At 42.5% G+C, this 18,580-nt stretch overlaps 1 protein-coding gene across 4 annotated transcripts in view; it reads left to right on the top strand.

Annotated features, from left to right (window-relative positions):
* The first annotated feature begins 3,367 nt into the window (after positions 1 to 3,367).
* The window catches only part of Trim9 (E3 ubiquitin-protein ligase Trim9), a 169,914-nt gene continuing 154,701 nt past the window's right edge, over positions 3,368 to 18,580 (top strand). For 2 of the 4 annotated variants that reach the window (XR_011899427.1, XM_019060472.2), the window contains exons 1-2: positions 5,630 to 5,861; positions 9,858 to 10,421. Coding sequence is in view for 3 of the 4 variants with exons in the window: in XM_019060472.2 (XP_018916017.2) it covers positions 10,044 to 10,421 (378 nt within the window). In the remaining variant the exon portion in view is untranslated. Of the gene's footprint in view, positions 3,682 to 5,576; positions 5,862 to 9,855; positions 10,422 to 18,580 lie in introns of those variants that run through there. The other 2 variants (XM_072297677.1, XM_072297678.1) reach the window with 2 other exon arrangements.

Below are 18,580 nucleotides of genomic sequence, written 5' to 3'. Positions count from 1 at the left end.
AAGTCTAATGCGGGCATATGCCTCCTATGATGCTAGTCAAGAGGTGTGATCGTTTGGCCGATGGATAAAGTATATTGTGACGTCACTTTGTTCTCGAGTTACTAAGTAAAGCATGGTCTTCATCCCGCCCCAATTACTCCGCAGCGAAGCTACAGCACATAAAATAAGGCGGCACAAAGATGTACAGGTAATGGACATCCACCCTCATTGCGAAAAAAAAGATAATACATTTAAATTAGATAGATAGGAGCGTGGTGTTCAGCCGCATGGAACTATCATTGCCTCCATGTTGAATTTTTAGAAAGAAACTAACCATTTTATAAGAGCTTCGTCATTTGTGAATATTTGGTGAACATATATCACACTGCATTAAGAAAATTCACAACGAACAGAGAACAACACTGTTCCACAGCAACAACAATAAAGTACTCACTAGGTGTGGACAATCGGAGATCCACTGAACAACTGAATTGGGTACACATATGGGGGGAGAAGAAGCATAGCTTGTTTAAAGATCAGCTGATATTTTGGTATTGTTGTCAACAAAAACGTCGTATGAACATTTGGATTGCATTTTGCAAAAAGGAACCAAGAGCAATGCCATGTTGCTAAGATTGTACAACTTCACTTTTTGAAATGAAACTACTGTAATCATGAAAAAATATGAAATTAATATTGTAATTTTTATCTTAAATTTACAGATTTTAGCGTGTAGAATAGAAAATTTTTATAGATTCCAAGTTTCCAAGTTTTACTTCCAAGACAAAATAAGTTGTACAATCTTAGCACCATTGCAATGCTCTTGATTCCTTTTTGCAAAATGCAATCCATTTGAATTTTGCCAAATCTCCCCCGATAAAACGTGCATTTTTAAGGATGTCGTGAATATAATTTGCAGATTCATCAGATCGATTTGAAAAGATAATGGACCACTAGACAAGGTACGAATTTAAGCGTTCTATTCCATGTTTCCTGACCAGAATTTCACGTAAAACACGATTTGCACAACGAAAATTACTGAAATCAACTTCTAAGGAAGATATTAACGTTTTTATTTCACATTGGTTACGAGGACTTTGAAAGGCCCGCTCACAAGAAACTCAAAGCTCTACGTGAGTCAAATTGCGCACCACAATAACCGTTTATAGCGAGCCTCTCAATCGAGCAAACGTTCATTTCCCACCATGTGTTGTTCAAACTATAAGCAATTTGCTACAACTGAGCCAAAGCGTCAAGGTTGAGGTTGCCAGATATGTAGGTATATCGCAGGATAACGTTTAGCGCGCGATGTGAGTCACGTATAGTATTGAGTTTTCATGAGCGGGGGTGGTTTGAATTCACGTATCAAGAATCATTTACTTTCTTCATAAGGAGTTGATTTCGGTAATTTTTGTTGTGCGCATCGTGTTCTACATAAAATTTTGGTTAAGAAACCTGTATCAGAATGCTGAAATTCGTACCTTGTCCAGTGGTCCATTCACTAAAAGAGTAAAAGAAAAATAGCCACGAATTTCCCTGAAAATCCGCACTTATTTCACAGGAAATTTGGCATAATGTCTGAAAGTTTTCACGGCGTTCTTCCTTAGCATGCCAGAATACTCGCCCGCTGCTCACCAAAGGAATAAGTAAAGCATGTAAGATGTTTTTCAAACACCTTATACAGTTTGTTGTAGCGTTATAGCTAAAAGTCACTCAACTTAAGAGCAGCTAGAAAAGAGTGTCGCGTCGTCAAAATGTTTGTGCCTCCTACAATTTCAAGAACTGTTGCATCATGAGTGCCACAGACACAGGCAATTTGGCTTGTGTAATATTTTGATTGATTTATCATATGCAAACCTGATTTTTCGAGGTAAAATTCCAATTTCCTTGCGAATCGTCAGGTCATATTTCCCAAACTTAATGCTAAAAAGTACGTGGGACTACATCAAGTTACCTTTCACAGTATCGCACATCACTTGAAATTTTCCTTGTTTCAAAAGCAAAAACAACTACTCACAGCCACAATAATGACAGAGGCAATGATGATAAATATAACTACGATTCTACACTGAAAAAAAAAAAAAATTGCTAAAATACGGTGACAAATCACCAAATTAGTAAAATCAACCCGGTGTTCTTAATCTATTTTGATGAGTTGTCACCTTTTTTCACTATTCTATGTGTTGATTTTTTTGTTTTTTTTTTTGTTTTTTTTTCAGTGTAGTCAAAACAAGGAATTACAACTCAGAATTACAATCTACAACAATGGCCACATCGCTCATCTGGATATTGAAGACTAAATGGTCATATGAGTGTGAAGCAGAAGCACCGAGACTGAATGAATGCTATTCCATTTTATTGTGACTGAACCGGAAGAACGTGGCGAAACTGCTGTAGGCAACCAATTCTGTTCCCAAGCCGCTCACGTTGCCTATCAAATTATTGAAGGCGAAGTGGTCGGAATGAGAAAGAAACACTGTGCGAAAACAAATTATAATCCACTATTACTCTGATTAACCCTAAAGAATGTGACCAAACTGCCGGGAGCAACTAATACAGCCTCCAAGCCGCGCTCACATTACTGAACGGCTCCAAAATTCATTGCAAACGAAATATAAATAATGGACATGCGGCCCGAATAGTTTCGTAGATAGCAAAATGTAAACTTTTTTTTCCCCTGGTGCGTCATTGGTTAACAAAACCCCCCTCCCACCCATAGTTGCCATTATTCTGGTTCCAAGTCTGCCAAGTTTAGGATGAGAGCTGCATCTAAAATTCTCGTTCCTTCGGGTCGATTACCCAGGGCACCAATTTTTCCGTAAAATCATCATCAACTTTGCAACCAAAGAGAAATGTATATAGGGGGTCATTTTTGGGCTCAGGGTTGGCCGACTTTGGATTTTTAGGCGTCAGTACTTGATAAAATTGTTCTTACTTTTCAAGTCTGATGCAATTGAATCGCAATTTGGTTGGAAACCCCGATTTTTAGAATCATGACGCCCCCCCCCCCCCCCCCCGAGTGGTTGGGAGAGGAGGGATGGCACCATGAAATTCGGATTCCTTGGGGGTCAATTCCCTCTTTAACCCCGAAGTCCCTGACCTCGGACTACCTAAAAAACAACCGAGAAAAAAGCATGGTACGATTGGTCTGAAGTATCTGAAACACCCTGTATATTCATTATTCAAGTTGACTTTACCACATATTAGCGAGTTCTGCCCATTACTATGTGCGCCACCTCAATAAAATCCGACCAATGGAGTACTAATGCCCAACGAAGATGTAAGTAGTTGGACCGTCTACGAATCATAACATCGGCAACGTTTAATTTGCCGATTTCGACCGAGCGCACAATTAGGGGGGTCCCCGCTAATTTGAAAAGTGGCGGGTCAATTTGTATATTCTGCCGAGCGCGGCACTAAATTGGCGGGAACCAATGGGAGTGAAGTTTCGACTTGTTTACTACATTCGCGTAGGCCTAACCTAGAAAACTAGTTGTAAACAAACAAAACGTGGGTTATCTTCATCTTCTCGCTTCTCGTGAGTTTTGTAAGTTCTTGGAGTAAAAGTTACTCGAGATTCTTGATTTTTTGTATTTATTCGAAGCAGTTGTTATTTGCCTTTCTTAACCACATCCCTCCGAAGAATATTACCTCCAAGTCTCCAAGTCCACACCTCTACTTAGGTGTGCTCTCAAAGTATCTGTAAGTTCTCAGTAATAGTTTATTTTTTCCTTCTCGCAGTTTCACTAGCACTGTATTATTCGAAATTATCGAGGCTTTCAAAATCTAGGAAGCTTCAAACCATCCGTTTTGGTTCATTTATCTATTTATTGCTTTATAACCAGGGATTCACATGTCATGTTGTGTTCCACTTATTCCAAGGTCTTTCAATATCAGCGTCTCATTATTTTATCCTTACCCTTAAAGAATGTTTTCACAGCTAAGAAGTAAAATACTTCTTGCCCCGTAATAAGATCATTGAAGGTCTCAGTCTAATTCAGAGTCTAATCCATTGAGTAGGTTTTGTCTATAGGGGCCGGCCAAAGTTGACTTCCTTGTGATGATCTGATCATACCTTAAAATTGGCTGATTTCATGCCTCAGGTGTTGCAGATTCATACATATCCATCTAGAATTGATAACAGGATGGAATATGTAAATTTTCCTTAAAGCCTTGTAGCCCTGGTATTATTAGAGAAGGAAAACAAAATAGTTGATCCGATGACAGACAGGCAGAGGCGTGGCTCCTCTGACGTAAAGGCTTATCTCGATTTCCGTATTAGCCCCAGAAAGTATGGATTTATACATGAAACGGGGCTCACTTTGAAATTGAGGTATGCCCTCAAGTCAGAGGGGTGACAATTTATGATCAGCCCCTTAGTTTACATCGGTCCTGGAGTGTGTTGTGTCCTGACAAGTCTGAAACTAATGAACCAATCAGAGAATAGTCGTACCCTGTCCCAAGGAATTTACTCTGTCGTGCTAAGGAAAAATGTCGTATGAGCTCTCAGACGTTGCCAAATTTCCCTTATCAAATCACGAATTTTTGAAGAAATTTTTAATTTTTCACTTTCTGATTCTGCGGAGAATTTTGTTTGTTCTTTAATTGAGAGCGTCAGAAAATTTCAATAAAAAAACCCATAAATTTCATATAAACCATAGGCCTCTCATGGTGTGTCAGCTTTATGGTGTAGTGGTTTGACCGTTGCGCTGGCTCTGAAATAAGGATGTCCCGAGTTCGATTCTCAACCAGGCCACCTGAGTTTGGCGGCCTCTAATGATGAATGCCTGTAGCTGAGGATGGGGCTGCACCTGAAAAAGGCAGAAGTATCCCCTCGGGGTTATTTTAAGTGTACCTGCGAAAAAAAAAACAAAAAATTCGAAAACAGATTCGGGACTATAATTCGAATTTTCATGCGGCGATCTTCGTTAGCACAGCAATGCCCCACTGTGTAGGAATAGACATTTTAAAACTTGCAAAATATCGACTCTGCTAAGGAAAAACACCGTATGTACTTGAGAGTTGCCAAATTTCCTTAGATAACACATGTACTTTTGCGGAAGGTTATTCTTATTTTTCCTACACATTTTTAGATATCTTGGATAAAATTGCGAACAAAATTGTTTGACAAATTTGAAGAAATTTATTTCAAATTTTCCCAGTAAAGTTCTTTATGAAGGAAATATGGGAACCTCTGAAGACTCATACGGCGTTCTTCCTTAGCACGGCAGTAACAAACTATTAACAATACTGCCATGCTAAGGGAAAGCGCCGTATGAACATTTGAGAGTTGCCATATTTCCTTCGATAAAATGCTAATTTCTGAGGAAATTTCTGAAAATTTTCCCTTGAAATTTTCACGACTTTTCGGTGCAATGGCGAACAAATTGATCTGAAAAATTGGGAGGAAAATATTCAGAAGTTTACCAGGAAATTAGCGTTTTTTCAAAGGAAATTTGGCAACGCCTGAAGGTTCATACGGTGTTTTTCCTTAGCACGGCAGAATAGCGGAACGAAGGTGGTGGAAAATTGGAGGAAGACGGCAACGACGCTTGGCGACGGCGGGTGAAGAGGGGAGGGGCGCGAAGCTCCGGTGGTGGGGGAAGCCGGGACGCTGGAATCCCGCAGGAAGCCACCCCTCGTCCCCTCCTGCGGCAGTCTTCGCGAGCGTGCCGTGGAGCTCGGGTGTGCGTCGTCGCGATGGAGGACGAGCTCAAGTGTCACGTTTGTAAACAGTTCTTCAACAACCCTGTGCTTCTGCCGTGCTACCACGCTCTGTGTCTCAACTGCGCCGTTCACCTCCAGCAACCCGTCTCCGGATCGGGCTCCGGCTCTATCAGCCAGGAGGAGAACTCGGGTCGTCCACGGACTCCACTCAGGAGGTAAGCGGGAAATGCATTTCACTCTTGCACATGCACCCGAATGAAAACAGGGTGTCCAGCCACCTGGACTACCGAGAATTATCCGGGTTTTGTTGGGGCGTCGGGGCAAAGCGTCATGGAACCCGCCCGCGAGACATTCGTTGATGAAATGCATTTCACTCTTGCACTTGCACCGAAAGGAAAACATGGTGTAGCAACCTCGACTATCGAGAATTATCAAGGTGTTGTTTGAGCATTTGGGGAGAGCCGAAAAGCGTCATGGACTCATGGAATCCGCGAAAAATTCGCGATATGTTGCAAATGTTGATAAGCAAAAATGTTGCGAAAGCTCTTAAATTGTAAACTCTTGCAATTGCTCAAAAACGAAAACAGGGTATCGGACTACCGAGAATTATCACCCTGTATTGTTTTGGCATTGGGGGAAGCGTCATGGAATCCGCGAGACATTTGTTGATCACAGTATGAAGTGCATTTATCTCTTGCACTTGCACCGAAATGAAAACAAGGTGTCTAGCAACCTCGACTACTGAGAATTATCACGGTGTTGCGACGGGAAACAAAAACACATCGGATCTAGAGTCCAGACTCTTGAAAACATTAACAAGAAAAAGGACTCTTGATTCAATCAGGTTTAAGCTTTAATTAAAAGGAAATCCGCTCAAATTAAGAGGCTTGGTTCTTGATTTAAGCTTAGGTAAATCTGATTGAATCAAGAGTATTTTTTCTTGTCGATGTTTTTAAGAGTCTGGACTCTAGATCCAATGTGGTTTTTTTTTTCCAGTGTGTTGTTGGGGCATTGGGGAAAAGCCTCATGGAATCCGTGAAACATTTGATGTTAAAGCTCATAAAATGCATGTCAATCTTGCACTTGCACCAACAGGAACTCAGGGTGTCTACAGCAACCTCGACTATCGAGAATTATCAGAGTGGTGTTTGGGCATTGAAGGAAAGTCGAAACGCGTCATGGAATCCGCGAAAAAATTGTTGATAAAGCTCATAAAAAGCATTTTTCTTTTGAAATTGCACCAAAAGGAAAAGTGGGTGCATAGCAACCTCGACTACAGAGAAATATCTGGGTGTTGTTTGGGCATTGGAGGAAAGCGTCATAGAATCCGCGAAACATTTTGTTGATCAAAATAAGAAATGCATTTCACTCTTGCACTTGCACCGAAATGAAATCGGGGTGTCTTGCAACCTCGACTAACGAGAATTATCAGGGTGTTGTGTTGGCGTCGGAGGAAAGCGTCATGGAATCCGTGAGACTTTTTTTGATCGAAGTATGAAATGCATTTTACTCTTGCACTCGCATCAAAAGGGAAACAGGGTGTCTAGCAGCCTGGTATACTGCGAGGTTTGTGTTAGCATCGGGGGAAAGCGTCATGGAATCCGCGAGACGATCGCTGAAAAATATAACTACTGAAAATAATTGCTGAATTGAAAAACATTGCTGATCAATGTCATGTAATGCATTCAACTCTCAGGGCCTTGTCTCATTGGGAAGTTTTTATGAGATGAGTCTCGGAATCGCACTGAAAAAAAATTCTCGGTGTTTTAACCAAGGTCCGTTGGTACCTTTACCATCTCACTTTTTTTTACCAATTATTGGTAATTTTACCAAGACAGACTGGTAAGCTTACCTAAAAACCAGTATATTTACTTTTTTTCAGGTAAGAATACCACTTTTATTGGTAATCAATTCCCGGTAACTTTGCCATTTTATCTCGGTAATTCTACCACAGTCGATAAAAAATATTGGCGTTTTTACCAAGGTCCAGTAAAATTACCGAGACCGAGATTTCTCGGTAAAATTACCAATTCCATAAATGGTAATTTTACCAAGAAAAAACTGGGATCAAATAGAACCCTGAATTCTTCGTAATTTTACCCTTTTCTTAAATACACCGAGATTTTTTTTTCAGTGCGCATCGCGGGAATGTAATGAAACTTAGGGGAATTCCGAAGTTAGACCCACGGGATGGAGCACTCGTGTTCCTGAGACGAGTTTCGCGAGAAGATAGATTTGTAAAAATCAAATTTTTTTTGCGGAATTAGGAATTAAGACACTACCTAACTACATGCAATTAACATTTAGACACGTTATTTAAATTGAGAAAATTAAGGAAATTTAAGTGAACATCACATCACACAATTTGGATTCTCTTATGCCTCTCTCAGTTGGCCTCGTATCTCCATACGGCCGTGCTAAGGAAGAACGCCGTATGAAAATTCGAGAGTTGCCAAGTTTCCTTCGATAAAATGTTCAGTTTTGAGAAAAGTTATGGATGCTTTTCCTTAAAATTTTCAGGACTTTTTGGTGGAATTGCAAGCGAAATCGTCAGAGAAATTGAAAGTAAAATATTCATATGTTTACCTGGAAATTTGTGTTTTATCGAAGGAAATTGGGCAACGCCTGAAGGCTTATACGGCGTTTTTCCTCAGCACGGCAGTTTAAGGACCTTACTTTGTACTACGATTAACATTGAGTTTGTCAATTATTGTCCTCTCGTGAAAACGCCCCGTGGAGATGAAGCCTGATATTATGGCACCAAAATGACCTCTTAAAAAGTAAGGTGTCAAGTGGTGTACGTAAAAAGCCTGAAGTACCGGGAGTTATCACGGAGTAATTTGGCCTCAGGTAGAACTTAAAAAAACGTCTTAAAATCCGCGAAAAATTTGATGGTTATTAATTTCTTCTTGTGAATGGAACACTCAAGTGAACGTATTCACCTAATTCTGGACGGAGATCACTTTATACCCATATGAAGTTAATCCAAAGAATGACTATGTAAACAACATTAATTTAGACGTTTATAAACCTGGCATTTTTCTAAGCGGGAGAAATCAGGTTACTTGTGTCGTATGTTATGGTGTAAACAAGCGGAGCACCCTCAGCTAGTGTTTAATACTAAGAACACTATAAAGTTTCATTTTAACTCTTGGATGCAACTATTCGAGCTCAACGGATGTCCGTGTTGCGTACGCACTGAATTGAAGGCGTTTTGACTGTCAAGGCACTCGTCAATTCACCCGCAGCAAGGCGCAGGTGTTGCAAATTTTTATGTCAACTTCTTTACATCATACATTTTTTGAGGTGTTTCTTGAAGGAGATTTTACGAGAAAATCAATGAAACCACTTTTTATACCTCTAAGTTCCATACCAACATCGATATGAGCTCTTACAATTTCCAAATTTTGTCCGAATCCTCTTATTGACTCACTTTACCGAGCACCACTGGTGAGACGGTCGGTGCCTTGAATCAAGCGCCTTCTGATCCGTGGGTATGCAACACGGACATCCATGGGGCCCGAATAGTTGCATCCAGGCGTTATAATGGAATTCGTTTAGTATCCATCGCACGCGACACTAAATGAAGCTGTATTTGTCTCTCCTCGTGAGCCCGCTGATTTCTATTTTTATTTTGCTGCGTATCTAATCTGCCGTGCTAAGGAAGAACACCGTATGAGCCTTCAGAGGTTGCCATATTTCCTTCAGTAAAGAATTGATTCACCGAGAAAATTGGGGATATTTTTCTCTAAGTTTTAGATAATTTAGCACGCAATTTGATCTAAAATATCTATAAATGTCAAGGAAAAATACGCATGAATGTTTTCAAAAATGCACGTTTTATCAAGGGAAATGGTAACTCTCGAATGTTCATACGCACTGGAAAAAAACACACATTGGATCTAGAGTCCAGACTCTTGAAAACATTGACAAGAAAAAATATTTTTGATTCAATCGGACTTCTGCTTGAATCAAAACAAATCCGCTTAAATTAAGAGGCTTGGTTCTTGATTTAAGCTAGATTCTAATTGAATCAAGAGTACTTTTTCTCGTCGAATTGCCGATGTTCTTAAGAGTCTGGACTCTATAGATCCAATGTGTTTTTTTTCCAGCGCGGCGTTCCTCCTTGGCACGGCAGTAATGTACTCTATCTTTCCACATTTTGGGTGTTGGTTCTTGACGATAACTCCATTGTCCTTTCTCTGTTGCAGGTGGACAAGCTGTCGATTCTCTCGGAAACCGACTCGGGGGTGGTGTGCAACTCCCGTCCGAACTCGTACGTCGGGACGCCGAGCCTCCACGTGTTCCCGTCCTCGTACTGCCTGCCATGCCCCCAGTGCGCCAAGCTCGTCTACTTCGACGAAGGCGGCGTCGCCAACCTCCCCAAGTACCGCGCCATGCAGAACATCATCGACAAGTACGGCGAGGCGCGGCGCCTGCCACTCAAGTGTCAGCTCTGCGAGGGCGACCCGGCCGCCGATGCCACCGTCCTCTGCGAGCAGTGCGAGATCTTCTACTGCGACGCCTGCCGGGAGGGCTGCCACCCCATGCGCGGCCCGCTGGCCAAGCACAACCTCCTCGAGCCGGGGGCCGGCAAGGCCGTGATGCGCGTTAAGTCTAAGTGGAAGGAGTCTCAGTGCGCGGAACACGAGGATGAGGCCCTCTCGTTGTATTGTTTAGTGTGCAAAGTGCCAGTGTGTGCGAGCTGTCTTCATGATACCCGGCATCATAGCCACGACGTGCAGGCCATCAACGCCATGTGCAAAGCTCAAAAGGTAAGACTCCTCAGCCCTGTATCACTTTCTATTATTAGGTCAGGGTATCTACAAGTCCGGAATTTTCGGAAAGTTCGGAAATAGTACGGATTTTTTAAGGGCGATCCGGAAGTACTGAAAAAGTGCGGAAATTCTGCAAGAAGGTCCGGAATTTTATGTCGCAATTCAAGCGAGAAATTCAAATTCTTGAAGTTTTTCGAATTTCGTCAATTTGGAGGTACTGAATTTTTTATGAATGTACTGAAAAAGTATACTTTAATTTGTTTTCAATATTTGTCATGCACTTCTGAAATTTCAAAATTTTACTTTTACTGAAACTTTGCCACCGTGCCCTTGCCCTCCGCAAATGACGCTCCTGAAGAATTCTTCGAAAAAAGGTATCGAAAGTCATGGTCCGGAATCAGGATCACGATTATAATTAGATCTTTCGGCGAGGCAGACGCAACTCGTAAAGATATCTCGAACTTGATTTCTGTTTTTTTCCCCCTCTCCTCGCGAAAGTTTTTCAATTATTCAATAGCGGAAAAGCGAGGACCTAACATCGAGGGATAGTAGCAAAATAGACGAGGAAGGAAATTGAATCCAGAGTGAGTAAGTAAGTAAGTAAGATCCCCAATTTATAACAGGGAAGTGTAAACTTTCAGGAGCCGTGTCTATGAAAGAGCGGAAAGTCATCCGCCGAGTCGATGTGAAAAAAGTTCGTTTTGAAGTCATGCACCCCAGCGTGACGAAAACTTTGGTCGACTGAGTTGCCAGTTTTCCTCCAAAAGTCAAGCGGGATCGTACTTTCGCCCGGAGGAAGGAATATCAAGGCGTGCGTTCGTCAACGTCTCTTGCTTTCTTTTCTCCGAACAATTTTTACCAATCTCTTCCTTCATCTATCCGGATAGTTTCGAAGTTGCAGAAAATATGTTCCTTTCGAGTTTTTTTAGGATCCTGAGATACTGTCCCATCCTTTTTTCCCCTCAATATAAAAATGCAGAGTCGTATTAGCATCGGGCGGCTTTGCGCTGCTTGCAATAGTGCATTTTTGGAATGACCCACCGTAGTAGCCAAAATTTTGTGTTAGTATGGGAAGAAAAACACAAACAACGCAATCTTTCAGTTGATTCCGGGATTGCCGAGGCTCTCCATTGTTTACTGCGCTAAATTCACCGCAAACTGCACTTAAATCAACATAAAATTTGAACATAAAATTGGCTTGTGTTTCACTCCATACAGCACGGAAAAAGTAACCCAAATTTTACGTTAATATGGGAAGAAAAACACAAAATAACGCAAGCCTTCAGTTGACTCCGGGGTATCTCAGGCTCTCACGATGTTTACTGCGCTAAATTCACCGCAAACTACACCTAAATCAACATAAAATTTTAGTTGGCTTGTGTTTCACTTCCTATTTAACCAAAAGTAACACAAGGACACAACTATTTTACGAGTGTAAGCGTTCCTCCTTAGTACGGTAGCTCAGAGCTTCAAAACACCTAACATCCCTCTTTTATGTACACTAATGAGCAAGCAAATTCCGCGTACATTATGGGACTCCCGGCGCGAAACGAAAGGCCAGGCCTTCCTGCGTCGTGTCATCCCTTCAATTCGCCAATTTGTACAAGGGGGACGAAACCGAGGGTTGCCAAACCGTCCGAATCCACCCTCAACCCTCGTCGGAAAGCGAGCGGGAGGCTCGCGCAGTCTTGCGATGCTGGCAGGGGGCGTAATTAAAGCTGAAAATGATAGCGCCGCCAGGCCGAAACACTGAAATTAACTCCGAAAAGATGATGACAAAATACCGCTGCGGCCCCGGAGTAAATAATTTCCCGGGCGCCCCCGGCTTTCCACGGGCCACGACCCTTCCTTGTTTATTATAAATATATATACTGCCGTGCTCGGAAAAACGCCGTATGAACCTCTGAGCGTTGCCTAATTTCCTTTGATAAAATACGAATTCCCTGGTAAACTTAAGAACATTTTTCATCTCATGTTTCAGAGAATTTTGTTCGTAATTTGTTCTGAAGTTCCCGAAAATTTCAAGGAAAAATATTCATGAATTTCCTCTGAAATAAACATTTTATCCAAGGAAATTTGGCAACACTCGGATGTTCATACGGCGTTCTTCCTTAGCTTGGTAGTATAGTCGAGCCGCCCCCGAAACCGTGGCGCTGGAGCCATTAGGAGTCGTTTAGGCGGAGTTCAGCGCCAGGGCCGCACCTGTTTACAACCCTCAGACATGTCGAGGGAGCGCGAAATAGGGGTAGCGTTCTTAGACTTCGCGGGGGGTCAAATGAGTTGAAGCGGAAGTATTGTAATCGTGGTATAAAACTTGTTTAATAAAGGAGGATGAGCTTGATTTTAAAAGGATTTGTTCTGCATTTATGATCATGATATTTTGACCAGATTTAATTAATTAGAGAGCCGACTGATTTAGCGCCTACGTCATACAGAACACGGAGAAAACTCCCCAGTGCCCAGTGCGTTGGCGCGGTAAGTTCGCCTTCAATTTCGAGTGATACTGTGCTACACATGGGAGGTGGAATAGTTGCTTTCAGTAAAAAGACCATTCATTTTTATAGTCGTTCCCTAAAAATCCAGCGACTTTAATCGTCGGAGGAACTGCTTAATGAGTTGCCGCAGTAACTTCGCCTTCAATTTCGAGTGATACTGTGCCACGCATAGGTGGTTGAATAGTTGCTTTGCGTCTACTTACGCCAAGTAAACGGACTATTAATTTCCTCTGTCGCTCATTTAAATCCAGCGACTTAAACCATCATTGAAATCGCACAGTACGTCGGCGTGGCAAGTTCGTCTTCAATTTCAAGTGATACTTTGCCGCGCATGGGTGGTCGAATAGTTGCTAAGGAACGACTATGAACACGGTCCACACAGTGTACCTACAAACAAATTTCCTTTGCCTAAATAAAAAGAAAATGGAACCAATATGTTTTTTTCTACAGCGAAATAATGTTTTAATCCATTTAAACAATTAACGTGGACCATTTTTGCCCGTGCCCTATATCTGCGCAATTCCTGCGCCTAGCGCGGCTTAGATTGCACATAGGAGATATCGATATCGCCACGGCGCACAGTAGAACGAATCATTAGGAGACGTCGGTTGTGACAATAGGGATATTGCATGTGTGAGGAATTTGCGATTTGACTCCTGATTTCTAAGTAAAGTTTGCGAGAAACACGATGGTGCCACTGGTTTTCTCTGAAATTAACTCCCAAGCTCTCAAAAAAAGCTCTCAAGTTGAGGCCAAAATGGAGGGGATATCCCACGCTATCCTGAGAGTCCACCTCTACATCAAGACAAACTCTCCATGCAAAGATAGGGAGCAAATACATTGACAGGGCTGCCACTTCATTTGGGGACTCCAAAACTGAAAACGCGGCAACCCTGCTAATGTATTTGCTCCCTATCTTTGCATGGAGAGTTTGTCTTGATGTAGAGGTGGACTCTCAGGATAGCGTGGGATATCCGCTCCATTTTGGCCTCAACTTGAGAGCTTTTTTTGAGCTTGGGAGTTGATTTCAGAGCAAACCAGTGGCACCATCGTGTTTCTCGCAAACTTTTACGTAAGAATCAACAGTCAAATCGCAAATTCCTCACACATGCAACATCTCTATTTTGACTGCAACTGTGAATTTTAATGTTTATTTCGTCACATTATAAATTTTAAAGGGTCTTTCTTACAGGTGATTTGACTAAAATACCAATGTAAACTACAGTTAAACCTCTAAGATTTTGTATTAACGAGGATGTACGCTTTTAAAATTTCCAAGTAATGTCCGATCTCCCCTACTCACTCCTTCCAATGTGCGGCGGCGTACTTTTTGAGGGTTCCAGGTTGAGCAATCGAGTTGGGTGCAGGGGATGCAGGGTGACTCCGTTGCGTAATTTGATTTTCTCACCCTTGCACGCCACGGCGCATCCCCTCCCGACGGCCAAGGTGTATCCACCCCGTGCAAACTCCTTGGCTAAATCCAACGAAACTTGCTCATCGAAAGTTGTGCAACCGCTCTTCCCCCGAACAAACTTCCGCGCCGCATCAGATTTTTATAACCTCATGTCGGGCGCTGCCAACCAAGGAAAAACGCCGTATGAACTTCGAATGTTGCCAAATTCTCCCCTGTAAAAAACTGACTTCGGAAGATATTTGTGCACTGTTTTTCTTGAAATTTTCTGTAATTTTAGATCAAATTGGGAACGAAATCTCCTGAAACTTTCGGAGGGAATATTTATCACTTTCTGAATAAATTTGCATTTTATCCAAGGAAATTTGGCAACTTCTGAAGTTTCATGCTGCGTTTTTCCTTAGAACGAAGAACAGGAGTTAATGGGTCGGATTTCTCAGAGGAGGCCATTGCATCATGCAGGCCTTTCTTCGGAACTTTGAAATCTTAGGTGTTGCGCAGTCTGAATTAGCACATCTCGAATATCCACATAGTGGGTCTGGGGTCAACCTGTATGGGTTATATGTGATTGAAACCAAATTGTGTGTTTCATGAAGAGGAACAAAAGTGAGTCTGATCAAATTTTGTTTTTTCTGTTGCAGGTAGGATAGCCCTCGGCACTTTTTCATGATTAGATCCGTAAGTTATATGCTTAAAATTTGAGCTCCGAATTTGTTTTCTGAATATCGCAAATTAGATGGTGGTTAGCCTTTTTGTATTCAAGTAGTAATTATTTGCGTATCCCTCTTGGACTCTGGCTAGAGTCAAGTGCCGGAAATGGGAACTTAAATTCCCGGAAAAGTTATCAAGATCGTTCCCGGTGGATATTCTATGCATTTGCGTGGGTCTTCCTGTTAGAGTTTCCCAAAAAAGTAGATTCTACATGGAGAAAAAAACCTCGTGCGTGGGACCCGAAGTTTCGGTCACATGGATTTCTGATTTTCTGAAGTTTTCGGATTGAGCATCTGAACACTTTAGGTCCAGCTGCTGAGGTTTGCATCACACATCTGAAACTTCAGTTCTTACACCTGAAGTACTTCGGTTTTCACATGCGAAAAACTTCGGTTCTCACATCTGAAGTTTCAGATGTGTGATCCAAACCTCAGCAGCTGGACCTAAAGTGTTCAGATGCTCAATTTGAAAACTTCAGAGATCCATATGACCTAAACTTCGGGTCCTACGTACGAAGTTTTTTTCTCCGTGTAGCCAGGAATTCACGAAAAGTTCCCATTTTGATCTCAAGTTGCGTCAAGTTGGCCATCTTGTTCGTTCACTTGCGGTGTTCGTTCACTACAATATACAGTATCTAAAAATTTCATTGAAAAATATTTTTAACTTTCGTTGAAATCATTTATTTTATATTACCAGGAGTTTGACAATGTTTGAAGGATTGTACGGCTTTCTTCCGGCAAAGTTATGACATTTTTCGGAAATTTAGGTGAAATTTTCAGCAATTTAGGTAAAATTTTGAAAAAAAATTATCCGGCAACTTGGAAGAGTAACATTAATGAATTCACTAGGAAAATTGAGTTTTGTCAAAGGAAATTTTGCAACGCCTGAAGGTTCATACGACGTTCTTCCTTTGCGCGGCGGTTCTGTACCAAGACTTTTCGGAGCCCATGTGAGGATTCCTGTTTCATCCCGTCCGGCAATCCGGTGGCTCCATTGTAAGGCCGGACGCCGGAGCCCTTTGTTCCATGGAAACGGCGTCGATAAACCCGGCAACGGCGCAAAGGACGAGTAAAAACTAAACAAAAGAGATGCCAGGACTCGACGCGCATACAGAGTGCGGAGTCCTGGTTCCCGCCCCCCCCCCCCTCTCGTCCATGTGGGTGGGGGGTCGTGCGGGGGCAGGGTAGGTGTGTGGCTCCCGGCTCCAACTGTTGCCATTGTGCCGTGGTCCATGCTCAACTGGACCAGGAACATACACTGGCGTCAAGATTGAACCCAGAAAAATAAATTTGATGTTTCATACTGTAAAAACGTCGTATGGACCGCGTTAGACTTGTCAAATATATATAGTAACTCACCTACACAGAAGGAATAAAGAATAGGTGGCATGATCACCCTCCTCTCCCTTTTTAATACGAATTCCACCAGATTAGTTTTGTTTACATTCGTGGATTCGAGCCTCGATGCAACTAAAACTGATGAACCAATCAGAAAATGACGGAGATGTGGCTGTATTCTTCCCATATATTAGGGGGTCGGAGGGAAAGGCGCATAAATTCAGTTTTTGCTATTTCGAGAAGTACGCGTTTGAAAGTTCGAAATTACATGGAGCCTTATGGCGGAGGGAAAGTTCAAGCTGACTTTTGGATGCTTCAAAATTGTAATTTGGGAGCGCTTCTTTCTAAGAATATGCACAAAAACTAGTTCTATTTGAAATCATTATTAGCTCTATTTTTTTTTAAAAAAAAACTGCATACTTATGAGCCTTGTCCTCTGAGCCCCTTATATGTAGATAACCGGTGTTAACCGTTAAAAATTGGCAGAAAACCATCCCCGATCCAGGTCCGATTTAGGAATTCATGAGAAAATTCCCTCTTTGATCCCCACTCAGGAGTCTTAATTTTATTTCTTGAACTTCATGAAAGGGTGTCAATGAAAACCCAGGCCTTTGGTCGTCCTCTACCTTCTACCGTTACTTACATATACGCAAGACGATTCGCGACTCCATTTACATGGCCATCCTGGCGAGTAGGTATCTGTGTATCGAGAGCAGATAATAAGCAGGCGTGAATTCCAAAAATCCACCAGACCTTCACCGATGCCACAGCGAATAAGTTACTTAGGGCCCAAAAGGGTAACCAATCTGCGAATTCAAAATATACAGAACGATTTATTATCACAATTAGTTTAGTTGTCACAACCCGTCGTTTTTAAAGCACGTATTTGACTTAGTTTTTGCATAACTTTGCCCATGGAAGACATTCATGAACATTCCTGGCCATCTTGGCTTGATTGGAATCTGAAGATTGGCAGTGAAATTTTGTATGATAGAAGGCTGGCTGCACTTTTGGGCCATGAGCCCCCTATGAAGCGAGCTTCCATACTCCGCTGTACAGGCACTCTATCTTAATGCAAGGGAATTAAGTTCCCCAACACCTGGTGCCCAATGGTGGTGCGTTTGGATTTATCGATGAATGTTGCATTTCCGTGTCAAAGTGCCGACGAAATTCGGGCCCAGTGTTGATACTTTCTCTAAGTGGTCGCACTCGCAATTCTGTCAAACGGAGCTATGTGCATTAAGACATGAGCCCTGCGACCCATAAGAATGTATGCATAACAGGGCTCACGTCATAATGTACATAGTTCCGTTCGGCAGAAATACGTCCAAGTGCGGACAGGCACTCCTGCAGTAGGTACTCTGCCCATACACGAGGGTTCCTGTGTATTCGGTGGCAGGTCTCTCTGAAGCTGAATCGGGATAGCCCATAGCCGGGCCCTCGCCTGCCGTGAAAGCGAAAAGAGCAGTAAGTCCATCTGTGTATGAGCCATGGTTAGCATATGCTTTTATGAGTCTCGAGGTTCATCCCAGCATGCACTTACCGCTCTCTTGGCTATCACGGCAGCGAAGGTGGATGGCTCTAGGTTGATGCGGCCGGGGCGGCGCGGAAGAAGGTGCTAACAAGGTTCTACATCCACTCGGCTTCACGCGTCGGCGACCACCTTCCCGCCCCGACCCGTCTTTCCCTGATCCCGTAGCCGTAGCCGTAGCGTATCGCCCAGCCGGCATGCGGCAGCGTGGCGTGCTCTACGACCGGCGCGCGGCGCGGCGCAGCGACCTGGTGCTGGCTGCCACGGCCAGGCCACTCACACCAGCCGGGCACCCTTGCCAAACCGCCGCATTTTACCAGTTTTCGGGAAATCACTCCGGTGAATGGATCCGCCACGAATGGCTATCCCGCTCTGGGAGGTGGCAAATCGCTAGTCTGCCGTGTTAAGGAAAAACACCGTATAAACCTTCAGGCGTTGCCGAATTTCCTGGTAAAAGTATGATTGTTTTTATTTTAATTTTTTACATAATTTTGTTTGCAATGTCACCTGAAGCTCCTGAAAACTTCAAGGACAAAAACTCAACATTTTATTTAAAAATAAACATTTTATCGTAGGAAATTGAGCAACTCTCGAATGTTCATACGGCGTTCTTCCTTGGCACGGCAGTAATGCCGTACTTTGTAATTTTTACTCGTAATTGTGATCTTTAC

Source organism: Bemisia tabaci, chromosome 3 (genome assembly GCF_918797505.1).
Source record: "Bemisia tabaci chromosome 3, PGI_BMITA_v3".
NCBI classification, from domain to species: domain Eukaryota; kingdom Metazoa; phylum Arthropoda; class Insecta; order Hemiptera; family Aleyrodidae; genus Bemisia; species Bemisia tabaci.
Note: the sequence above shows the minus strand (reverse complement) of the source record. Positions and strands in the feature narration are given on the sequence as shown.